Source organism: Pteropus medius, unplaced genomic scaffold (genome assembly GCF_902729225.1).
Source record: "Pteropus medius unplaced genomic scaffold, Ma_sr-lr_union100, whole genome shotgun sequence".
Lineage (NCBI taxonomy): Eukaryota > Metazoa > Chordata > Mammalia > Chiroptera > Pteropodidae > Pteropus > Pteropus medius.
Window position 1 is genome coordinate 27808153 of NW_024347791.1, and position 26978 is coordinate 27835130.

The following is a 26978-nucleotide window of genomic DNA, read 5'->3' on the forward strand; positions in this document are numbered from 1 at the left end:
TTCTAAAAAGAATTATTTTCTCACTAAGAAAGTGTCTTTTTAGTGAAACATCAGGACAAACAAATCCACACTATTCTTATTCAACTAAGTCTATAAGAGAAAGGAGATATCAAATCTTATCCCAAATGTGTGCAATGCATATCAGTTACAAAGCTCCAGGATGGCCATTTAAAATCTTAATTCGATTATTTAAATGACACATTTTAAAAGTTGTGGATTTTCTGTAAACCTTGCTTAAAACAGGAGTTATATGAAACAATGGGAGTAGGGTTTCCCTCTTGGTTGAAAATAATGCCTTCCACTAAAATATAATTGTACTGAAAATCAGAAAAGCAAGAGAATGTGATCACCCCACAGACCTTGGCAACGGCTCCCACTTGGGTAGTGTGATTTTTGGCTATGTTCATAATTGATTTCCTTTAGCTTATGAAATCCATCTGTAAAGAATCAGGTGACTCTTCCAGAAATGTATTTAATATTATCAATGAAGAAAGAGACTCTGCAATACATTCTTATTTACTTGGAAGAAAGGAAGGAAGAAGGGAGGAAGAAAGGAAGGGAGAGAAAAATAGGCAAGTAGAAGCTGTCTCTACGCAAATAGAGGAGTGCTCTTTAAGTTGTCTCTATAGCTGTAGAGTATCCAAAATGCAAGTTATTTTGCTTTAAAGTATGTCGCTATTAAAACATTTTATGACCACTTCTCTCAATACTTAAAGATTTATAAACAGCTATGTAATATATTACAGTCTCTTTCTTCTTCCTTCTATATTCCTTTCTCTAGTGCTTCTGCCCCAAACAACCTTAGCTTCTGAAATGAAAGAATATAACGTTATATCCTTTTTAAATGTTCTGTGATTATTTTCAGCATTCTCCAACCTTTCTTTTTAGGTAGCCTTTTCTTTTAATTCCGATAATACCCTATTAAAATGTTTTAGCAAAAAATATTAAGCAATGTACATCCAAAATTCTAAGGACCTAATGCAAACATTGGATTAAATGTTTGTTTGTTTGTTTGTTTGTTTTTCTCTCAGAATGTCTTTAGATTTTATGAAGTGCCCATAATTTTCTGGACATGATACCAGGCATGTTACTATGTTAACTAATTAACCTTCACAATACCCTGTGATACAGAGACTAGAATTCTCATTGTTCAGGTTAAATACCTTACACTCAAAGAGGTAAAAACACTTGCTCAAAGTTATGCAGAAAACAAGATCAGAGATCAGGCCTGTGTAATTTCAAAGACAGCATATCCACACTCTGCACCTATAACCTGTGGTTACATGTCTTTAGCTGCAGATTCCAATACAACATAAAAGAGTAGATGATGATGATGATGAATACTAGAAATCCCCAAATGGTTACTTTTCAAAATGTGACTAAATAGATTTAAGAACATGTACATGTGCAAAAACTCTCATCTGTTTATATTTTGCTGTTGATAATAAATTAATTTGAAACCCATTAATAGGGTAAGCGAGAGGATCATCACCTTGAATTACATTTCCGAATTCTGTTCTTTCTGTGGCAATCATAAAACCAAGAGGCTTAGCAATGGGCTGGGGGAAAAAAAAAAGGAAAGGAAAAAGAATGTTCCCTGCAGCTGCAGCTGACTTTCTGGCAGACTCAGAAAGCAACTGTGTTGGCAGCTTAATCAGGCATCTGGGGCTGTCGGTGAATTAGTCTGAGTGCTGACCTTCTAGCTTGCCTATAAACACTTCGCATTTGCCTTGCTCCATAATGAAGGGAATTTAACTCTTTGTACGATTATGATTAGAGGCTATTATGAAATCCTCTCTAAATTAATCAATGCAACCTTTATTTAATGACATACTCACAAAGGATATAACAAGTGTTTGACTTTCTTAAGAGCAAATTCTATTCGATACAAGTGAAATTTTGAATTAGCTACAACTTGTGCAAACCGGTTTCATGAAGAGCTATCTCATGATTTGAGGCCCTTCAGTTCTCTTTACCTTTAAAAGGGTACACTTTTAAATCATCCAGTAAAGATGAAAAAGAAATGTATCAATCATTTTAGACACCAAGAAAGTATTTCACCATTCTCTATTTTAAACTCTAGTAGTCCTAGGTAGAAATGATTTCTTAATTATGTCTAAAGTACTCTTGGAGTAGTTTAAAGACATTATCTTTGTTTTGAGCCTTAATGAATAAAAAAAAAAAAAAACGTTTATGGCACAGTGTGAAATTACTTTTATTGAAATCTGTTACTAAATCTCCGAGGTTTTTTTTTTTTTTGCTTCCTTTAAGGTCGACAATTTCTACAGTTTAAGTTTTTTCTTAGAAGTGTTTTTACAAAATGATTCCTCTACTATTCATGTCTCTCCTTACAGATAATAGAGTAAAAAGTCAGAAATGCAATGAATTATCTATTCATGTACGCACGTTTTTAAAACAAATGGAATCATATAACAATCTGACTAATTGGTTATACACTTATATATCAGTAATATGCCAATATATCAATAAATATATGTGTATATATACATAACACCAATATATTTTAAAGCACATGCATTGTATATCAGTAAAATTTTATAAAGACAACTAGTAATTTATTTCATCATTTTATAACACTTTTGTCTAATTAAAACTTTTCATTTATGAGAAAGACATAATCATATCCTAACTTTTGCTAAGTACATCCACTTATTTTAACTGCTGAATTGAAGTCAATCTTTAGTTTGAAAGGGACCTTGGAGATGATCCAAGTCTAACATCTTCTGAGTAACTGACCCCTAGAGAGATGAGCTATTTCCCCAAGGGATGGAGAGACAGTAGCACAGTCATCATCAGAACTCTAACTCGATTCTACCCCTTGTCCTTTCTATTTACACTGTGCTATCTCTGAAATAAGATTTAAATAGATTATAAAAGAGATCACGCTTAAATCTAAAGTGCAGCAGAGCTTATTTTAAACTTTCATCCAATAATGCTGTAACAGGCTTCTTATGCAGAATTTCCCATATGGCCTATAATGATCTTTGATTTTATTTTTTTGTCACATAATGAAGTTATAAATCCATGACTTCAGAGAAATTTCTGATAAAGAATACACACACACGCACATCCAAAATTGTATAATAGCAATAATACACATCCAAAATTGTATAATAGCAATAATAAACAGCTAACATAGGAAATATATTAATATTTTGGAAAAATATTATTGTGGCATTTCAGCAAGTAAATACACTTGCTCTATTTTTTTTATTGTTTTCAATGAGCAACAGCAGTATTGTGCTTTATTTAAAGCCTAATGCAATAAACACAATTACAAATGTTCTCAAATAACAAAAAATCTATATGTCTAAAAAAAAAGACTTAAAGAACTACTGAATTGTAACTAATATTAAGTACGTATATTTTAAATACAAGTGTTAATTTAGTTTCTATTCACTGCAAGAAGTTGCTCAAAATGTCGTTTTTTATTTAAAAAAAAAATCAAAAGCATCATGTTCATTCATGCACAAAAATTTATCAAACTGTGTGCCAGACAATATTCTAGAAGTAGAAGATAAAAACAATAAACAGTATTGCTGTACTCACAGAGTTTAGTGTTTATATGGAAAAGGCAGAAAATATAAACAAGTTAACAAGACAATGAGATGATTTCTGATAGTGACACTGTTTTAGATAATGTCAAAAGGACTACTTTCAATTATTAGCACATTTAGATTAATTTCTTGATGTTTATATTTGCAAATATACCTTTTCATTTCTAAATTCTTGTCACATTTCTCTAATTCACACTATATATTTTTGTTTGCTTAAGTGAAAGGAGAAGACAAACTTTTTTTCAAGCGCCTTTATTCTTTTTCTAAAGTTGTTATTTATTTTTAGAGTTTGGAAAGTGGCTCCCTAAAATGCCAAGATTTCACCAACTTTAAAGATTTTAATTTCAAACCAGCAATGTTCCCTTTGAAACACCTGCTGATTGACATATCAGTAATTAAATGCAATTACTGCTTTTGTAAGTTTTGTTTTGTTTTGTTTTGAAATCAATGTTTCATGAAAACAAATCAATGATTAAACTATTGCTGTTTTTAAGAATTGTTCTACTGTGTTGTTTTTCCCAGTTTCACCTCTGACCACTTGCAGCCAAAATAAGATACTTTTTGAAAAGTTGACAATTTGTAAATTACACAACCAGAATAAGAAGAGCTTCTCCTGGGACTTACCTGCGAAAGACAAGTACTTCCTAATTATTGTACTCTATCACTTATACTCATAATAATACCAAGATAGGAAGACTAGAGTACTAATTTTAAGACAAATTAGAACCTGAGACAATCAAACTAAATAGGGGAGATATATTTAGAAAGTTTTCAGTTTGTTATAAGTTATATATGACAGTATATTAAGTTTGTGGTTAGATATTTTCCCCCAAGGTTATTCATTGTTATTTTTGGTCATATGTGGGTTAGTATCCATTATACTTACATGATATAGTGTTTTTCATTTCCTGTGCTGTCCCATTACAATTAGGTCCTGAATATGCTGTACCAAAGATCATCTAAAATTTTTATTTAGTTCTATTCTAATTTTTATCACCATGCACGATATCTGTACCCACTGGGTCCATTAAAACTCGATTTATTGATAGCAACTATAATTTTATATCCAGCTTTATTTGGATATTCTATTTTTTATCAATTTAATAAAGAAAAATATATACTTAAAAGTACAAAAGATCTAGATCTATCCTCTCCGTTATACTTTTGTTTTTATTCTCCTAATTATCATCAGTTTTTTTGCTTACTTTTTCACCTACCCTGCTATCAAACTGTGATCTCAAAAGAAATCCAGAAATCCCTTACTTATTCTTGTTGTTTTTCTTTAATCTACCTTTTAAAGTGAAAAACACCTTTAGATCCATGAGATATAAATCTTTCATCATTGATAAAACGTGGCAAGATGAAAAGAAACCTCTATAGAAATTTCCAAAGGAGCATTTGGAAAGATAAGATGAAACTCTTAGGAAAAAAATGACATGCCAAATCTATTTGCTGCCACTGATTACTAACAGTCAATGTTTTCTGCTACATCACCTAAGATTAATCTTCATCAAAAAAATGTGAAAAAAGCATCTTTTATTTTAATACTAGATCCCTAAGAAATAAGTAATGACTAAGAAATTATGAAAAATACATAGACTATTTTCGTTGTTAATTCTGGAGACTTAGTCCAAAAAGAAAGCATATCGCTGGAGATGTGCTTTAGTCTCTTCCATTCTAATTTTACTTCTAAAATAATAAGCAGTCACCAGAGTCACAATATGTGTTGGTATTTTGACATTAAAGAAAGGAAATGAAATAACCTGTAGATATCCTATGTTCTGAAAAGAAATTAATTTTGAAATATATTCGTTCGTGATCCAGATATTTTTCGCCAAATATCATGCTTTTCTTGAAGTGTAGTATATTTTAAAAATAGGCTAACTAAAAAGCTTTGGTCTTGATGATTGTGTCATTTAACATTCCATAACATAAATCTAGTATCTAATATATTAAAGTTGAATGTTTTTTAATTAGTAGTGGTGCCAAAATGTCAACTTTCAAAAAGTAGATCATTCATTATCATACACATATTGCATATTTTTGAGCATAGTCACAAAAAATTATGAGTAGCTTCCACAATTTATTTGTCTAGTCCAAGCTTTACTCTCATAAAGACAGTATCTAAAAACTAGAAAGTATTTTTGTAATACAAATAATTAATACCCCAAACATTTCCTATAATCTTAAAATTTTTAACTATTTATCATTAGGTTTCTCTACATTTTAGGATTATAGAGGTATAAAATGGGAGCTACCTGATCCTTCTTAGGAACAATTTTATTTGATAGAAAATGAAGGCATTTCTTATGAATGAATAATCCCAATTCTCTTATACAGTTCCCCATTCTGAACTCTTACTTGACAAATGTTTAACCACTGACATTCTTTCTAATACTTGGGACTTTCAATTTATTTCAGGAGGCCAGAAGGCCAGATGTGAGCAAAGAAGTTTAGCAGCACTTTAACTTAGGCTTATTAGTCTAGAACATGTTCATCTCAGAGATTATCTCAGTGCATCATAAGATGACATGCCATTGGCCATTCTGAAATTCTGTATCGATTCTATCTTCCACAGATAAGATTTGTGAGCTAACAGAAAACAGTTTTTTTACATAATATTCACTCTTCTATTAAGGAAAATGTTTTATAATGTAAATAGCAGCAAAGCAGATTTATTATATCAGAACTAAATAATATAATTATTTTGTCCCTATTCAAAATGATAGAATTGGTGGCACTTGGGTATAATAACTCTTTAAGTACTTCATCTTTGTTTTATATCTAGATTTTCATTAAAGAATGAATTATGTGGTATATTCTTCTCCAAAATGTATTGTAAAGATATTAAACATAGCTTATAATTATATGTAACACAAGATGATTTTGACAGAAAAAAAATAAAATCCTTTTAAGTTTTCTCTTATCTGCATTCCTTAAACCTAAAGGTATCTGAAAGAAGCTGTATTTCTTACCAAAAAAATATACCTCAGAGATACTAGTGTACTAAAGATACATAAACAGTGGAATAACTTTGTTGTTATTTAGTTTGAAATAAGTCTGTTATTTTATTTCTGACTATTGTGTACCACCAAGATCATTGGAAGGCACAATTAACTAAATGACATCCTGAAACATGAAATTATTAACTAAGAGCCTAATCGAGATCACTTTTCTTACAGTGAAATAAATTAAGCAAACAATTTCTTTCCAAGGAAAGATTTCTCATTTCTATTGTTTAAAGGATTAATTCAATTTTAGTATTTTAAATAGTAAAAATATGTTTTCTTTGAGATTACATATTTTGTAGCACTTTTATATTAAGTCAACTCGAACTGTACAAAAATTTCATCACTTTAAATTTTGACTCAATTAATAGTAAGAGTTTTAGCAAGCAAATAGCCAAGAACAAAGTTTTTAAAAACATATAATAACATAAATATCTGAATATTTCAGAATTTAATATGCTGTCTTAAATGTCAAAGAAATGAGGGAAATTTATAAACTGTGACATATCTTAGTGCTTAGGAAGGTTTTTTTTTTAATGCTGTATGAAAATAGTGCTGAGATCAAAAATGCAAGATTAATATAAACTTACTTAATACAAAGAAATGCCACTAGGAGACCAAACCTGTATTTTATCTAATGCACCTATTGCATGAAAATGTTTACTGAACTGAGAACAGGACCAAAGAAGTCACTAAGACACAAAGATGACAGAACAGCACCACCTAGTTCCCTCTGTAAAAGTTTCCAAATATGTATGCATCTCTGCCTTACTTTGGAAAACTGAATACATTTTCAAAATAAATCATTTAGTGTAAAGTTGCACTCTGGCAAATTATAACTTGCAATATTTACTTGAATTGCTTTCATTTTAACATTTTTTTCCCAAAATAAAAAGAGAGCAAAATTAAAGATAATGATTTAACTAAGATTTTTCTAGCTGTGCATTGTAGCATTGTATGTCATCCAGATAATAAATCTCTAGAGTAACTATACATGCTAGCCTACCACCAATATGATTTCCAAAGTATGTTATTTATTTATTTTTTTACCTTAACTACTACAAGATATATATCACCTATGCCAGGACAACCGTTGACCAATAAATAATAATATTCAAAAATGTCATAGTATCTGTTAGAAATATAGCATCATTTGCATGCTAAAGTTATCAGTTAAAGTTAAATACTAAAAGAAATAATATAAAGACAGTGAAAATATTTGTGCTTTGTTCATATAATTTTGTTTTCTCTCTAACATTTTAAATAATCGTATATGAAATTTATTTTATTTTAAAGGTTTTTAAATGGTATTTTCATTTATTTTCCAGCCTTGTTTACCAGATGATTGCTATTTCAATAATATTCAGAGCCGACTGAGCACGAGGAAATATTTCAGGAATAACATTTAATCGGCACTCTCAAAAAAGCCATATTACAGTAGTACAGGTTTTAATCAGGCACAATGTATTGTAATATAAGCAAGGGATGGAGTTTTAATAAATATGGCATTGTACAGAAGCATTGTTTCTAGATAGGACACTTTAAAAATGTTTTCCCTGAGGCACCAGCAGCTCTTTAAATGACTGTTGCTGGTAACATCAGAATTGCTCAAGCAGAACTTCAGCTCTAAAAAACTAAATATTGGTGCTTGTTACATAGAGCCTGCTCACGGACCTCTTCTCCCCTACATTCCCTCTGCTGACCTGGTCATCTACTGTTCTGGCTCACTGAGCCTTTATGAAATTAAATGAATCATCCTCTTGAACAAATCAGTTAGAATGGAGCATGCTTGAATATTTCTTGTTCACTTGTCAGCTTCTTTCAAGTTGTATTAATAAAAAAAAAAAAGAAAGAAAGAAACTGGCATCACACTGAGAATGTTTTCAAGATAAACGACTAGAGGACATAAGAACTCTTTAATCCAACTTTAAATAAAAAATCTTAAAAGCCAAGTGAGGTTTATAATATTGTTAAACCAGTGATTTCATATCTTCGCTGACATATCCACATTCTGTTGCTTTTGAAAAGGTATGTCATAAAAATGGAATTTTAATTCAGGAAAGAAAAGAAATAGGCCATTACATATTTTGATTGGTTTATTCTGTATTTTAGCCACTAGACTGAAAGCTCCATAAGGGCAGAAACTGTTTCCATCTTGTTCACTTGTATATTCACCATTTATAACACTGCTTTCAAATAGGTATTTGTTAAACAAAATGATTGCAAAAATGTACACAAACACATTAAATGCACAGAAAAACAAAACTGAAACACTTAATTCAGCCCACTCCCTAGTGATAAAAATGACTAAGAGAGCAACAATTTACTAATTTTCAAAGTTGATCGATGGATGTCATTTCATGAGAAAAAAATGTGTGACCGATATTCAGGCTGATGGTTACTGAATTCATTTATAAAACTCATTGACAGCAAAAGAAAGGTCTGAAATCGTACAGACGTGTATCAAAATAAAAATCTCTTTACATGTGTAAAAACTCTAAATACTGAATAATGCATGAGTAGCTACAAAAAAATTAAATTTTAGTAAAAGTTATTTTAAAAATACATAGGTCATGTTATGAAACATCTTTAAGTGGAGAGTGAAAAGAAAAATGCCATTTCTACGGTTTGCCATCATCCATAAGATCTTTCTACAACACATCACCAAAGAATGAATGTGTGGCCAATCAACTTGCAGATGAAGAAACTAAGCTGCAAGAGAAATAGCTTGCTCAAAGTGTCTAAAGTAGTTGCAAGGCTTAGATGAGAATTTAGGTCCCTTGATTCCTAATTCTCTGTCTTTCTGCTGCAGGACACATACAAAAATCAAACCCTGAATTAGTCTAATGGTATCACTTCCCTCTACAGAATAGAGAACTCTTACTACAAAATATAGGATACCTACCAGGCCAGCTTCACTACCAATTCCATACTAACTGTTGTTTGGTATGGCTACTGCTTTGCTCCACTCAAGAATCAGGGGTATCTATTACTGCCTCTTCCTCTACCACCAAGTCACTCTCACTCTTCATTTTGCTGAGGCAAAGGTCTTAAGAGGACATACCCCTAATGCCTGACCAAATTTACCATTATCTGATAGTAAGATCATTACTAAAAAGATAAAAAGGTTACTAGTCTTTCCAACCTGTCCACACCTGCCCATTAAACATGTTTGTTGTATTATAAAATGTACTTTTATGCTGTCATATCTTTCAAGAATAATCTCCTCTGCTTTGTTAGTAGTCTGTCCTTGTACAGTCAATAAAACTGGGCAAAGGAAAACAAAAATGTAAAGTAAATGTAACTTTAATGACTTCTATCGGACCTCTAAAAAACTTTAAACTTATTTCTTTACCAGTATCTTTATCTTAGTTATTCCATGGAATTGAAAAGATATGGACAACTGAAGTTTCACAACACTATTAGTCTTTCCTCACCCACAACATTTCTACGTTAAAAGAGCGTGAGAGAGAGAGATGAAACTATCTCTTATAAATTTTACTTGACTTTAAAAATATATTTATAAATGTTATTGAACACACAACTTATTTTCATGCTAGTTAGCATCAGATCTTTCTCTAAAGACAGTGTGCTTGGTACAATATTCTTTTGATGAATATTATGGGTATTGTTTTTAACATGGTGACTGAACAAGAATGTTGGTTTGAAATGCTTTAGCATTTAAAGTAATAGATAAAGGTCCGTCCTTCTTATATAAAACTGAAACTTCAATTTCTGAGTGGATAATTATGACTAAAAATGTTAGGAAATATGAATATGTACTCTTCTTCACTCAAATACCATGTGGTTACACATAAAACATTAAAATATATCATTTCTAATCATAGATGTGTAAGAATATCTTCAATATAATGAATAAAATTTAGTAGCATATTAAAATAATTTTTCATCAAAACAGTGTAATAGTCAACAAAAATTGCTTCCCAGACTATGTTCTTTTTTATTTACTAGGCTCTGGAAAGTCGACCAGTAAGGGTCAAACTGAAGCCACATTAAAAAAGGAAGTTATTCTTCTGTGGCTGCTGTATCATACTGACACGTTCTAAAATAAAGCAAGATATTAAGTAATTACAGAGCTATGGGAGAATATAATTCTTAATATCAACTCCATAAAGTGGCAACAACCCTTAATCAACTGAACCCTCATCTACTTTGGATATTTATTTACTGAGTGTGTATTTCAACATAAGGATGACAGTGATTTCAGTACCTGGCATCTGGTACATCTTAAATTAGCCTAGTTAATAGTATCTTTTCCAACACCAAGAGTCATGAAACAGTCAAAAATCCAAAAGACATCAAGGAAATTGATTTTTAAATTTGAAGAAAAACTAAATGGCTTTTAAAGAAAGCTATATTTCACTGGTACTTTTTTAGAAGGAAGTATTCTAAAACACTTTATGTGCAAATAGAGTCACTACGAATAGTAAGTAGAAAGTCTTTTCTCCCTTGGTATTCAGATCCCAGTATCTATATTTAAATTCTCTTCAAAAGCAGTTAATATTCCCATCCAACCTCCCACTGTGTTTTAAAATGCAAAAATGGAAATAAATCAAATTCAGCCACAGCAAACATGTGTCCTCAATTACAAAAGTATGAGTAAGCATTGAAAACAAAACAATATTTAGGATTTTCTTTTAAACGACCTTTTAAATGAAACAGGTAGATCTCCCTAGTTAAACTGCGAAAAATATACGCTGAATCTGTACTTCAGGGACTCTCAGAGAACCTCTTTGCTCTACAGCCTGGCAATAACAAAAGCAGGTCACTCCACAGCGATAATCTGGCAGATCAAGGTCAGTTTGTAATTCCTCTTTGTTTATACATTTGTCCAGAAATACCAGCCACTCTAAGTAGAACAATAAGATGAGTTGGCTCCATGTTTACCCAAAGTCATCATCAGGAATATTTTTGAGGCTAACGCATACAGAAATCTTTAGTAAGTAGAAAAAAAGACAAGAGGTTACAATGCCCAGAGAAACTGGAGAGATTCAAATCTATGAGGCAAATGTTTTCAGTGCAAATTTGAGCTAACTACCCTAACTGAAAGCAACGATTCCATATGTTTGTAAAGTATGTCATTATTTAGAATTGTTTGCATTTCTCAGTATTCATTTTTGTCTTCTCTCTGTATATTACATGCAAATGAAAATTCATTGCAAATATTTATTCTGTTCTGAATATTGTATTGGCATTTTGGCAGTTTTAACATAAATACTTAAATATTATTTGGGTCCAATTAAAGAGATGTGTCAAGATTAAATGGATTGGAGGAGAACTAATCTATTATTGGAATGAAAACATTGAAAATAAGACACAGGCCAAACATTCGATTAGGCATTTGAAATAAAATGAAGGCTAAGACCCTGTACTCGAGGGGCTTATACTCCACTAGAGGAAACAGATAGATGAATATCTAACATTCCAAGTGCTATAAGAAAAATATACAAAGAGATTATACAAATATATACAAAGGTCATAGCATAAGAAAAGTAAAACGTTTAGTTCTCTCATGAACTAAGAAGATAAAGGTGATTAAAATAATCAGTAAAGGGCAGATGACATTCTTTTGTCTACTAAATAAATTCATCAGATTCTGGTAAAAAAAATCTCATAATAAAAAATTCCTGTGAGTTTCTGGGCTCTAGGATTCTTTAAGCTACCATTAATAATAATACAGCTTCAAAATATTGTGCAAAATAACAAAATAAAAATTAGTTAAAAATTTTAGTATATCAAATTACAAAATGATTTTTATTGCAAACGTCATAAATAAAAGAAAAAAGCAGTTGTATTTACTAAACTCAAATTTTTCTTTTGATATAATACACAGAGGAATACAAACAAGTCAAAGGGTACAATTAATATAAGTACACTCTCAAAGTCATGCAATGTAGGAAAATATCCTCCTTATAAATAGTGACATGTACATAAATGAGCCAATTCTTGTAGCTATCCCAATCCTATTTTAAAAAATATTTCTCTCTCTCCCTCCCTTCTTCTTCTCTTCCTCCTCCTCCTCCTCCTCCTCCTCCTCCTCCTCCTCCTCCTCCTCCTCCTCCTCCTCCTCTTCTTCTTCTTCTTCTTCTTCTTCTTTCTTCTCTCTCTCTCTCTCTCTCTCTCTCTCTCTCTCTCTTTCTCTTTCTCTCTCCCCGTCTCCCGTCTCTCTCTCCCCTCGGTCTCTCCCTCTGTACAAGGCACTCCAGATTGAGTTCAGTGTTTCTATATGCTTTCACAATTGTTCAAATTGTATCTAAATCAAAAACTGAAAATATAATATCTCAAATTTAGCATTTGTCAGTCCATGAAGACTGCAAACAATTCATACCGTCTAAAACTCTATTGCCTTAAATAATAACTAGCATAACTTTGAGATCCCACCAATGCAAAATGTGTTAGTGGGCTAGTTAGGGAATAGAATATTGATTTAGGAACAATTTCTGATTCTTCTCTTTGTTTGGGAGACTGAAAAGAACAATCCCTATTCAGGATAAGGGATACACATTTTCACTCATTATTGTATTTCATTCCCAGAGCAAAGAACTCCTTAGAAATAACAGATACTGTATTATGTATCACAATGGTGAATTTCATTCTGTCTTGGCAGGGGAACTAGTAAGTGTAGAATGTAGAGTAACTGCTTGCTATACTGAAGTCATAGACATATAATTGCCTTCAGAAATACCCTTCTCTGAATACCACCTACACATTAATACATGACAGTGAATTTACAGCTGGACCCCTGTTCTATCCCACATGATCCCTGAAAAGGCTTTGAAATGAGGACAAGTGCATAATTAAGGCACACTGAATATCACAGTACATGTAACAAACTAGAGTATTATGAATCCTTAGGGGAACCTCATAGAACTAATACATTTTCTAAAGAAAGCTGCACGTGAGTAAAGAGAGACTAAAATGCTAATTAGATCCTCTCAGTGAAAGCTATAGAAAAGTTGATTCTTGAATCCTGAAGTTGAGCACAGAATGGAACATTTGTATACAGAAAGACTGGAGGGAAAAAAAAGAATTCGACATCAAAACCTCTCAATAGACGATTTACACAATTTGTGAGAAAAATAAATGAAGCAAAATAAAAATATAACAGTGAGAGAATTCCAAACCTCCTGAAAGGGTTAAGTATGAGAACTGATTTTGTATTAGAAAGGGATTATGCAACAACAGAGGGAAATACTCAGCCTAGCATATGCTAATTTAGCAGGCTTTGCCAGGTTTTTCTGTGTGTGTTTGGCTGGCTGTCTCACATTTCTTCTCTCTTCTTTTTGCTGTTTTTATTATGCGACTAAGAAGGTTGAACTCACACAAAATGTAATAATAACAATAACAATAACAATAACATGCAAAAGCACATTGTCCGTGTTTTATCCTTGCTAAAACACTGGGGGTACAGGTGACTTAGAGGGTGAAAGGACAAATATCAAATCTGTATGTATTTGACATACAAGTTTTAGCAGAACACCTTTTAACTATTCTTCATTCCACGTTTATTTTAGGGGTCTTTCACATTGGTAGCAGGGTCAAGAATGGGAAAGATATTATATTCCTGGAGAGTGAAAAGGAAGCTGAGTTGCTATTCAGACTTTAGCACATAAAATAGATAGCAGTAAAGGGATGACAATTGAATAAAAAGCTTATTGTACATTTTCTTACTTGCTTTTAAAAACAAAAATTCTAATTATATCTCATTGCAACCTAAGTCTACTACTTAAGATTGAAAAGCAGAGGACAAGTTATGAGAATGAACGAAAGGTATAGGTGTCATACATAGACATTCCCCTTAGGGGGATATAGGACAAGCTAATGTACAACGTGAATTTATTAAGAAAGTAAAACCATATTTTACACACTGTAATTTTTAGTCCTTGATGTTTAAGTAAGCGTTATGGAAAATGCACACAATTTTAGCCAAGAAGCTAAAAATATTTCCATACAAGAACAAATTAATAGGCTTTATAAATTAAGCCAAATCAATAGAGCAGCTATACACTTAGCAGTCGGCAGCACATCCTCATCAGGAAAAGTGCTTTCTCACTCTGCTCTCAAAGAAGACTTTAGATAAACAATGCACAGTTACTATAAATAAACTATGATCAAATATATAAAATTATTAGGAATTTGACCTATAAAAAGGACCTTTGTTTTCTTATGTAATATTATTTGCACTATTTGAACTCACTTAGCTTTAAGAGTTTATGTTTCATAAAGTAAAAAAAAAAAAAAAAAAAGTTTATTTTTTATTTTCTAAATAATCCGTAATGATGTCACTATCTAGTCCCAAAGTAACTATTTAACTTCAACTAAGCAGGGGCTTCCCCTTCAGCATTCAAATGGCTGAAAGTAATTTAAATATTCAAGTGACAACTATTTGCTGACTCAGAAAGTGTTATCCCCAATGGTGAATAATGACTGTCTTAATATTTACTTCGAAGTCCTCTAAAATAGAATCTGAATAATTAAAGATCAGCTCTCTCCCTGGAAGATCTCCTTACAACCTCAGCCCCGTGTCTATTCAGGTAGCAATAGGTTCTCATCACTCAGTTTCATAAGCACAAAAGCAGATCCAGAATAAATGCTCAGCTCTATTGCAAATTCGGAAATTGTAAACCTTGATTGTGTGGTTTTAAGTGGAAAATATAATCATTATTACAACCTACAAAAACGTATTTATAATTTTTTTAACCTTCATAAAAAGAGTAAAAGAAAATGGAGTGCAAAAAAAATAAATTCTTGCCTTTTCCTTACACTTTATCCCTAAGAGCCCCAAACTGATTACTTACAAGTTATAAAGATATCCTTCAGTCCTAAAAATAACTGTATACTTTAAACTTGTATATATGTGCATATAGATATAAATGATTGAGGAATATTTCCTTTCTCAATAATTACATCTCTGATTTTGGCATTAATATTTAGCTGATAGCTAATTTAGCAGAATATTTACTTACCTAATTTTTAAATATACTACATACTTCTAAGATGAAAACAATTTCATAACTCTTTAAAGAAACCCACTGAACACATTAACAGAACCAACTGGACTCATTTCTTGAATAAAAATCTTTATGCATATGCTCAATTATTTTGTATTGTAGGAAACGGAATCAAAGCAAAGCTACATTACCATTATCTGATTGGTTTCCATAAGAGACTGCCCATAACGACTGGTCCACAACTCTTACTTTTATTAAGGAACCTATTTGATACTTTTGCCTGTGTGATATATAATATTGTTCATGGAGGAAACAGTCTCTGATTTGATATTAACACAAATTCTACTTTATGACACTAAATAAAGTATGTGAACATACACTGAACAGTTAATCTATTTCTTTTAAAATGACTATATTCTAATAATACAGAAAATGTTTTAATAAGAAAAAAAAACCAAGGAATTGACTTTTTACTTATTAATGAAGAATAAGGATAGCAATATTTCCCAGCACATTTATTAGGTCCAACAGATGTAAACAACTGCACAGAAATCCTATTTTAACTTTGCTATTTATCTTCATTAAACTGATTCATGTTCCTGATAGTGTGCATGAAAGCTATTCATGCCACCATTCATTTAATGAAAACATTGATAATTTTATTAGGATTTATTTATTACTTTAACTTCTAAACAAAATATGTGTTCTCTGTTTTGCCTTGTCATGAGCTCACATGATTAGAAATATTCTCTGGATTACTTCTGGTTATAAAAAGATGAAGGATAGTTCATGTCCACTACAAGCTATGAAAAGACTTCCCATTTCTCATGCCACATGACTGCTTTCCTGTGTACTTGACCGCTCTGCAAAGCACATTAGTCCTGAGATGCCATTTGCATCATCACACAGCAGGGGGCTTCAGCTGCCACAGCTCTAGGTTAATCTTCACCCACCTCTTTACACAGGAATTTTCAGAAGATGCCTTTTTTGATACTACAGAACTGCACTCCAAAAATGCTTGACATTTTCAAATAAAATGTTGGCATTGAACTTGTCCTTTCAAATATTTTAAGTTAAATCAGTAAATTTAAATCATGTCCTTCATTTTTTCATGAAATGAGTTTGTGATCTAATTTAATGCAAAATATCTGCAATTTTTAATTAAAGAAAAAATAGGTAGGAAAACTTCACATAAGAACAACTTGATCAGATTGCATTCATTTAAAGATTTATATTAAGAGCTGTTACTATGATATTTTTCTACAGGAAAATTGTTTCCTAAACTAAAATAGCCTATACAATATTAAAACTCTAATTAACATAGTATGAGTCCTGATATATTTTGAAGAGAAGGAACAATTTAACTGCATCAGAATTAGGATTATTAATTCTAGATTATTCAATCCAACACTATTTATTATGCATCTACTAAATATAGAATAAGAAGATTACACAGACAAGTAATGCTCAGAGCTTGCCCTCAGGAAGCTTAAGTTAAATCATTTGGCTCTGGGGCCGATTTAGAGGGTAAACCAATATATTCCAGTTCCACAAGAGCCTTTTGACTTCAGCTTGTAAATTATGCTTCCTTGGTTTGTGATTTCTCTTCTCGCGACTTCCTCAACCTACTTAGAGAGCTGCTACACAATGGGCGATTTTGCCAAAGAGGTTTAACAAAGTCTATTAAAAGGAGGACACTTTCTCAATAAATCTCACAGAACACATGTCAGCATGATCAAATTAAACATCAATATGATAGGTCTATCGTGTCTTATTAATGTACCCAAAGCCCTTCCTAATAAATAAATCTTGTCTCAATCATCTGAAACCCCATAGGCTCCTTATTTTAAAAAAGAAATTGATATCATTTGATATTGATTTTAGGCCACTTTAAAATGAATGCCTACGATGTCTTCCAACATTTTTGCACTTCCATTTGCTCTTTAAGTAATTTAAATACTTTTTTTTCTTTAAGAAAAATGACATTATCTCACTATTTAAATGTGGGGCAAATAATTTTCAAGTATTATCTTCTAGTGGGTAAGGTAGGAAGATGCAGACCATCTCAGTTGATGCTTACCTTTGTCATATTACGTTCCCAGAGTTCTAATAGTTGTAGAAATGGGAACAAGACAATAAAGTAAGCTTCGATATCTTAATACTAAGTTAGTATAGAAACTCCATATATTTGCAGGGAGATTTTAATTACTGTGTCTGGTGTTTGTTTAAGTCAGAGTCATTAGCTCTTATGTACAGACTATACTTTTCAAAGTTTCAAATACTAATCACAAAAGGGAAGAGAGCAATATCCTAGAAACTGCATTCAGTGTAAGAAATGAGCTTGACAAGACTAAGTTCATTACATGTAGAGGTAAACGAGTGGGAGAAACATACTTAGAAAGTTTTAAGTTATCACTATTTTATTAAATGTACATAACTATATTTTGTATTATAATATGTTTTCTGAAAATATATAAGGAGAGTCATGACACATACCAAGGCAGGTAATATGTATGTTTAATTGGTCTTTAATTTGGAAATTTTTATTTCTGTATATAACAATTTGCCAGAATGCTCCATGGCAACAACAACAACAACAACAACAACAACAACAACAACAATAATAATAATAAAGCCACAGCATTTGTGCTGAATGGATTTTTTTGTAAGACAAACTCTAAAAAGGAAATAAATTTCTTGACAAAATCAGGGTCTATGCATGTATATTTTCTAGTTAATTTTTAGATTTTGCCCTTCTCTCTCTTTTTTTTGCACTTTCTAGGACTGATTCTTTCTAACCAAGATGGTCTCCATCTTTGCAGTACCTCCTCAGGCATGAAAAGGGATACAGCTTCAGGGACGGCTAGCAATTGAACTGGATCTACTCTGTAGCCAAGAGAGGTCTTAGTTACATGTGGCAAGCTTTTGCACTCCTCGTTTTAAAAAAATTAGTTTCTCTAATGTGTCCCTTGCTCTTACCCCAGATTTTTCCTATGTCTGTGATGGAGGAAAATAAGAAAAGATGCTCTGTAGCTTAATACTGAATCAAATTTTATCTAAATAATCTAATTCTAAGCTATACTTTGGTCAGAGACATGTTTATTTTCTACCTAATTATTCATTTCATAAAAAACCACTGGGGTTGAACTGGTAGATGTTATAAAAGAAAACTATTTAAGCCTTTTTGTAAACTCGTTTTTATCATTGGCTTGATTCTCACTCTTGGCTTATCACGCTACCTATTAACAAGCCAAAAGATTGATTTTGCTTCTCAGAAAATGTAAAAAAAAGAAAAAAGAAAAAAGAAAAAAGTGACACATAAAACAGTGAAAACCCAGAGAAGATATGTTCAAATAAGTGTTCTTGTATAAAATAATGCATACTGCAAGAAATAAAAATACAAAGGATAAATAAATGATTAGTATTACTTATGTGACTAGATACCATTATGGTGCTGATAAAGCAAAAATAAGAAGCTATAGACTGCCAGACTGCCTAGAGTATTTGCCTAGTCATAACTACTAGCGGGCGCAGCAAACTCCCCCTAGCCAAAATCAGTTTCTCACTAGTTCCCCCTGTACCCTTCTTCCTTCCCTGCCCATGGAAAAGAAAGACCTGCTAAGTATTTAATCTGTGTCCAGGAAATAAAGCTTTCATTTTACAACATAACCAAGTCCTAATAAAACAGTAGGGTGGTGGGAGAAACATAAACCTGAACCCTGAAGCAATGTTTTCAGCCAAGAATAAGACAAGGAAGGTATGAGCAATTTGTTTGAGCAAGAACTGACAAAATATCAACAAAGTGTGATGTGTCTGTGGAGCAGTGTGTGATAAATGTGAGGCAGCCGTAAACATGAGAAGACAATCCAATGGTGCTTTGTGCCCCCTTCCCCTCCTAGTTTTTTTCTTTAAATCCTCTCTCTTTTTTGGTGTATTAATATGGCCTGATCTAAGACGCTTACAAGTACACAGATATCATTGGGCTGGTGCTCTTCCCCTGGTGGCTATATCGGACACTTATTTATTTATTTGGACCTGATGCTGGTACTGCTGCTGGTTGCAGTGGTGCATTTTCTCTGGTGTACCCACACCCCTTCCATCACTCCCCTCAGTCTGCTATGAAAGCAGCACTGTTTTAATCATTGGTTTACATACTTAATAAAAGATACCCATGCCCTTAATGAAAAACAATGCAGCTGATGGAATCTCTTCGGGTAGAGAAAGAGTAAATCCTTCTCCAGGCTGAGAGAGGCACCAGCAGACAGTTATTTTGCAGTGCACTGAACAGACAATTCACAGGGAAATGTTGAAGGCAGAGTGGAGTCGACCCCCAAGTGCAGTCCATTGCCCACATACTCTGTAATAAATAATCTTCTCACACCAGCCCAGCAGTGTGTGCAATGACATGCTGGGGCCAGGACACACACATTGGCAGGCAAACACATCCAACCGTGTCAAATTTTCATCACAATCATCAAATTAACTGATTTCCCCACATCACACTCCCCTTCCCGGTGTGGCGTGAGCGCGCGCGCGTGCACGCACGCGCACACGCACACGCACACACTGAGACATGCAAGTTACTGAGAGGTGAAATGGGGTCTCTGAGAGGATGTTTCAGCAGAGATTAGAAAACCAAGTAATGTGTCTGCCAGCTCCCCGGTTACTTGTTGGAAGGTTGGGGTGTGAGCGGTGGGAAATGGGACGAGCCGGCGAAAGCAGGAAGAAAGGGCTGCCTGCCTTCTTGGGGATTCTGGCACATGACATATTGGAAATTTACATCCAACATAAAATACATAAAATTATTGCAAAATATTATAAGAAATATCTCTGCAAGGCCAGTTAGTTAATTCAGGAAAATTTTGTACACTACCTCTTTCATATTTATGAATATGCATAAATAAAATACAGTCCCGGTCTATATCCCGGAGGAGGATAGGAGACAGGATGCATTCCAAGAACTTGCTGAAAGATGGTTCATTGACCTCATTTAAATCCTCCAAAGGCCGATTGGTTTTTGCACGCCTATGTGTCTACATGTGTCATACTTTCAGATTCCTTTTACCCAGGGACAAATAGGCTCGATCAACTTATCTTTCCCACAAATACACAAATGATGACAGAGGGTTTAGAGGTGGGCAAAGATTTAACAAGAAATCAAGAGTCACCTAGCTTTAAAAAACCCTACTGACCATTATTTCATATCTATTCTTCCTGAATCTCACACTCAAGCCACATCCTTATACTACTCACTTCAAAGCAATAATCTGCCTTATAGCCCCTGCCCACCCAGCACTAGAATGCCGCCTCTGCCTCCACTACCACCCTAAAGTGTGCTTCCCCATGCACTCCTACTCCAAATATTGCCATTTATTTCATAATCAGCATTATCCTCCCTTCTACAAAGCCCCTTCCTCCCTCCTCCAAAAGAGAGAGTCTAGGGAAAAGTGCACCCCAGTTCCCTAGCCACTCCGCATCCAAATCCAGTGATTTGCATAATCACAGTGTTTTCTGTGGTTTCCCTCCACTGCGGTCACAGGGGTTCTTACATTTCACGTGAAAGGATAATATTAATTACGGAAAGAAGTGGCAGAGAGCAGATGGAGAGGTAGGGAATGTAAGAGAAAATCCCTATCACTAAAGTGATAGGATGCATATATTTCTTTGACGGGGGGAAAAAAAAAAAAGGAAAAGGAAAAGTCATGCAGACTGAATAATAAAAGTCGATTTTTTTTCTTTTTGGATCAATTAGCTTTGGAGTCTTTTTAATTTTCTTTCCTCTCACCCTCTTTATCTTAGTTTTATTTCACTTCTTCTCATCTTTTTTTCTTTCTTTCTTGCCTCCCCACCCCAAATCTCAGACACAATCTCCTCTCTCTTCCTAGGTGAATGACACGTTTCACAACACATTTCCCCCCCGGGGATGTTATTGCAATGCACACGGTGCTGCCGCTGCTGCTGTTCTCGCCGTCTCGGTAGCTCGCTCCCAGACTCTCACTCACTTTTTAAAGACACAACGATATGATGATGGTGGGAAGAAGGAGAAAGAGAAAGGCAACCCGAAAAGCGGGAGGTTAAAGAGATGACAAGAGATGTAGAGGGTCGGTCAGGAGCGTGATGTGGGAGGTGGCAGGCGGGTTGAGGTAGAGGCAGAATGTTCAGGGGCACAAGTTGCCAAAAGACGTGAGGGAGGTGGGGGGGTGGTGAGTGGAGGGATGGAGAGTGAGGAGGTGAATGGCGAAGGTGCTGCATGGGGGAGGCTGACTGCTGGGAAAGCAGGGCTGAGCCAGCGCTAGAGATTCAAGGGGCTGGAGCAAACTGCCACTGCCCCCTGCAGCACCGGGGAGCAGGGGGAGGGGTGGAAATCTCTGGGGACTGAGGGATGACTGGAAGGGGGGAGTGGAAATATGGGGTGGAGTGGGGATGATGGGGAATGGGCGTGAAGTTGATGCTCCCCGCTGCGGGGCGGGGATTACCTTGTAGCAGGAGCCCGCAGACACTGTAGAAGCGGAGAACGGCGCTGCGTTTCCAAATCATGGTCCCTTCTTTAAAGGGTTGGGGAAGGAACGAAGGGGCAAGGAGATGCTGGTGAGCGGGGCACCAGAGTGCAAGGCTCCGCCGGTGTTCTCCTCGCGGCGCCCTCCGGACCCACTGTCCCTGCTGCCGCGGTGTTAGAACCCGCGAACACGGATCCGCGGTAGCAGAAGCGGCAGCGGCGAAGCACCCACAGAATAAGGTTTGGGTGGGCGAAATAGTTTCTTCTGCTCCTCCTCCTGCTGGTGGTGCAGCCGCGACAGCCCGCCTGCCAGGCACGGGTTCGGAGCTCGCCTTTCTCTCGGTGCTCACAGCAAGTCCCAGCGCCTGCCGGCGCTGCCTGAGCAGGTGGTGCAGGGACGCCGGAGTGTCGGAGAAGGTGCGGACTAGGGCTGCAAGGAGTGGGTAGGTCACGGAAGGGAGGGGCAGGGGGAGAGGGAAAGCATGCAAGCAGCAGCCGCCGCAAGCGCTCGGGGGGTCTCAGGGTTCTGAAGGGGAGGTGCCAGCGATGGAAGCAGAGCTAGTGGCAGTAGCGGCGGCCACGGTGGCAGCGACGGCTCCGAGATGCTCGGGCTGCAGTAGCAGCAGTAGCAGCAGTGGCAGTGGCAGTGGCGGTGGCGGCGGCGGCGGCGGCGGCGGCGGCGGCAGCGGCGGCGGCGGCGGCAGCGGCGGCGGCAGCTCTAGCGAGCACCAGACACAAGGGCAAGCTCAGCGCGACGGAGGCCCCGCCCCAACCCTGGCCAGGGACAGACACCGCCCCCCGGCCAATGGAAAGGCACCCGCCCACCAAACCTGGCCAATGAAAGAAAGGAATGGGTGGAGACAAGCGCCGGGAAAAACAAACAGGCTTCTCAAGGACCCTTCGGGCAGGAGAACTGGAACCCCCATCCACACACCTCTGGTGGATCTCACCTCCTTAGAGATTGTCTCGCCTTAACTTGCAGAGGAGACAGCTGCCTTCATTAATAAGTACGTTGCACTCGGGAAGGGTTCAGCCAATCGTCACCGCGAGGGGGCGGGGTTAGCTGTGTCCCCAGCAGGTTCTGGAATCTGCGGTGCCTGGGACAGGTCCTGGGTGCGAAGTTCTTTTGCGCATTTGGACTCCTAGAGCAGATGGTGGCTCCACCTGCCCACTCAGCAGCTGCAGCAGCATTCTCTGACGCTCCCAGCAGCAAAAGGGAAAATTGCAGAGGGCGTGGGAGAGGCTAAGTATAGGGAGTGGAACATCTACCTGCCTACGAGAATATGTGTGGCAGAAAACAAAAAAGTTAGGGGCGGAGGAAATTATTTTTTGTTGTTGATATTGTTCTCCAGAATTTTGTCTTATTCTAGGTATAAATCTCAGTAAAGCCTAGTGGGTGACAGTGTCAGTCGTTACTGGGATCACGCAGACCCTAGTTCAGATCACACAGCTGTCTCTTCTTGCTTCATAATGTTTGATGATTTTACTTGAACGTTTAAATCTGAAACCTCCTCAGCTGAAAAACAGGGATAATAATAGTACTTAACTCTTAGAGTTGTGAGGATTAGTTAAGAATGCAAACATGTTAATAAAGAGCGTGCAATCTCTAAGGGCTTTTAAAATGGTGGTTCTAGCTGTTTAGGGAGATTTTTCTAATACTGGATAGTGGGAAAAGATAGGCAATACCGTACAAACGTATTAACAATAGCCTTAAGGGAGGAAGAAAAAGAGTAACTACCTTGTTCAGGGACTCAGCCAAAGGTGGTCATAGTAAAGAACTCAGGAATCTGGAAAGAACCAGCTCCATAAATTAGTACCCTGAAAAGTGTTCTTTAGGAGAAATAAATGAGCAAGACATAATCAGAAGTTGTGTTTCCAAATTAGTTTAATTCCCAGGCTTTTCCCTATGACTAGTTTTTAATTGGACTAATTTAGCAGATGATGGACTAGTTCAGTAGTGTTAAATTAGTCACACCATAAAGTCAGCTTTGTTTGAGAGACTACACAAAAGAAACCTGCAAGCAAGAAGACAGAGGAAAAGATGAGAGGCAAGATCAATATTGATGCCCTTCGCTCTTTCCCGTTTGTTGCTTACTTTGCCACAACCTTTTACAAATTCAACCTTTGCCTTTTAACTAATGACCCATTCATTTCTCTGTCCACCTTTCTCCCTAGGTTCTCAAAATTAAGAAATAAAATGTCCATAATAAAACAGCAAGTGGACTCTAGAAGAAAGAGGATGTGTGAATACTTTTGTTATTGTAGGAGATAGTTGCCTACTGTGAGTTTTAGCTATTAGAAAAGTCAGTAAGTCCAAAGATACTCCTATCATTCAAACTATTGTGAACAACAAAAGGTGAAATTCTAATCATTATTGACTCATGCCTAGGCTTTGTGCCAGGAAGAATATAATAAATGGAAATGCCAAAGAAAGTAGTGTTGCTTTATTGAAATAGTATTTAGGGTTCCTGGGTTCTGGTGCACATCCTGCTACTAGCTCTATGACCTTGAGTATATATTCAACTTCCCTGACCCTCAATCTCCTCAACTATAATATGAGAGAGCTGCATTTGCTGATTTTTAAAGTCTCACTGAGCTAAAAAATAGAAAAAAAAAAAAACATTATTCTAAGATTGTTATATTCAAGAAAATGCCCCAACTGAACATATCTCAGTATCTGTGATCGATAATAAGAAGTAAATCACATTTTTGTTCTTGTCGATAACAATCAGAGCAGTTAGGATTTCTACACTGAAATAGTCTATAGGTTTGCTACACAGAATGTAGTCCTCAGACCACTATTGCCACCATTACCGGGGAATTTATTAGAACTGCAGAATCTCAGGCCCTACCCTGAGAGATTATACCCACAGAAGCAGATCCTTGGTTATAACAAGATTCCAGGGTGATTTATATGTATACAAACTTGAGAAGCGTTAGTCTTTAACACCGCTTTTCTGAACACAACCTCAGGGAGTATTTTGGTGGGTGTTCTATGAAACAGGGGAAACTAAAAGGCCCAGAAAATTTTCGTTAAATTACTATTTTCAGGAACCCTAGGAGTCTCTTTGTTATCACAACAAAAAAGTAACTATTTTTGTAAACTATGGGACAAATCAATTATTTTAATTAGATAGTTTAAAAATGGTTGCAAGTTTGTGATGAGATTCTTAAACTTTCATGTTATTAAAAGCTCTCTTTAGCCCACACACCCAGAGGACTGAAAAGACTTTGCATTTATTCCAGTCCAGAGGGAGAAACACTCAAATTGTGAGCTGCTGCCATTGGGATAAATAATGTCTTCTTCAAGTACAAATATATAACATTATTTTATGAATAGTCTATACTTAGATGTTACTAATCAATTTTTTAAAAATATTAATGCTCAATGATTGTAAGATTTTTCAATATTTTAAAGAGAGACTATAGTCAAAATGTTAGAGTTGTCATTGCATGAGTAAATTATTTCTAAAACTTAAAACATTTATTAGAATGCAATTAAATATCTTTAAATATCTTCAGTTCATAGTTTTAGCCTTATTATTGTCCACATATTTACCAGTGTCTCGGTAAACTTACAAATTAACTGACCCTTTAAGAATCACCAGACAATGAATTTTATAAATTGCCAAAAGATGGCATTTATCCATGCGTCTCTACATGCAAGAGTCTAAAATATTAAACTGGTTTGGGAGATTGTCTTTGCTTTTTACCATTTTATTAAATCTGAACTTTTATTTCAAACTTAGTGCTTGTTATTAAGAGAAATTAGTGAATATAGAAAATATTAAAAAATAAGTTAAAAATTACCTTTATTCTCTGCCTTACTCCTCCCTTGCCTAAAAGGTATATAATGTTAAAGTCCTTTCTTCCCCTATCTAATTTAATTTCTAAGAACTAAGCATTATCAATGGTTCAGAGGAGGTTCTTTGCAGACTTTTTAATATAATCTCACTTTTATTTTTCTGTGTGGAAGACTAAACTTTCCTTAAAATGCATTTACCTATGTACTCGATATCTTTCTTTTCTTCCCATACCCATTCCTCACACTGAGCTACGATCTGAGTCCTGGATGGCTTCCTTGCCTTCTGCCTTCCAATGCAGTTACCCTGTTGAAAAATATGGAACGTTTCATGAATTTCTGTGTCATCATTGCTCAAAGGCCTTGCTAATCTCTGAATCGTTCCAATTTTAGTATATGAGCTGCCAAAGCAAGTACAAGAGATTTGCTTTACTCTCTTTATCATTAAGCATTGTTTCAACTTCACTTCATGGCAAACATATTTTTTAAATATTTAATTTCATGTTTTGAAATAAATTTTAAAAGGAAGAGAAATTAACACTTTAAATGCAAGTCATTTATTTAATACTTATTTTAAAAGTTCTGTAAAATAGCACATACTTTTTCCTGCCTTGGACATGATGGTTCTCTTTGCTTGTACTGTCACAAAATAGGATGACAGCCTCCTCCTCCCTCAGTAGTACCACAGATGTTAGAATTATTTTAAGATAGATTTCACAGATGAGGCTACACTAGTGTGTACTTTATGATTGTTTCTACACCAATTTGAGAGACTTAGGATTTATCATGATTCTGATGTCTTTTTTATTCTACAAGAAACAAAGTAATTTGTCAACAGTTTTAAGGTAATGGATGTGATAATGAGAGGAGGGGAAATTTTTTCACAATGTTTATCTGTATAAATCATAACAGTGTGCACTTTAAATATCTTTCAAGTTACTTTGTTGATTATATCTCAGTAAAGCTTAAAATAGCAATGGAAGGGTTTTCAAAAATTTTGAAATGAGAATGGGAAATCATTAACTCACTTTTTATCACTATGAATAAATTTCCTAGGATTTCACATGATTTGACTATTTATATTTTGCTTTTAAAAAGTTTAAGTGAAATGTCTAAATACTA

At 35.0% G+C, this 26978-nt stretch overlaps 1 protein-coding gene and 1 non-coding gene across 2 annotated transcripts in view; both read right to left on the reverse strand.

The window, feature by feature from the left end:
• The window catches only part of CADM2 (cell adhesion molecule 2), a 982117-nt gene extending 959424 nt beyond the window's left edge, over window positions 1-22693 (reverse strand). The window contains exon 1 of the mRNA XM_039878269.1: window positions 22035-22693. Within this exon, the coding sequence (XP_039734203.1) occupies window positions 22035-22095 (61 nt within the window). The 5' untranslated portion in view covers window positions 22096-22693. The remainder of the gene's footprint in view (window positions 1-22034) is intronic.
• Window positions 22694-26169: 3476 nt separating this feature from the next.
• LOC120615315 (U6 spliceosomal RNA) lies at window positions 26170-26273 on the reverse strand. The gene has a single exon (XR_005656229.1). It is a non-coding gene; the product is annotated as a U6 spliceosomal RNA (small nuclear RNA).
• Window positions 26274-26978: the final 705 nt, after the last annotated feature.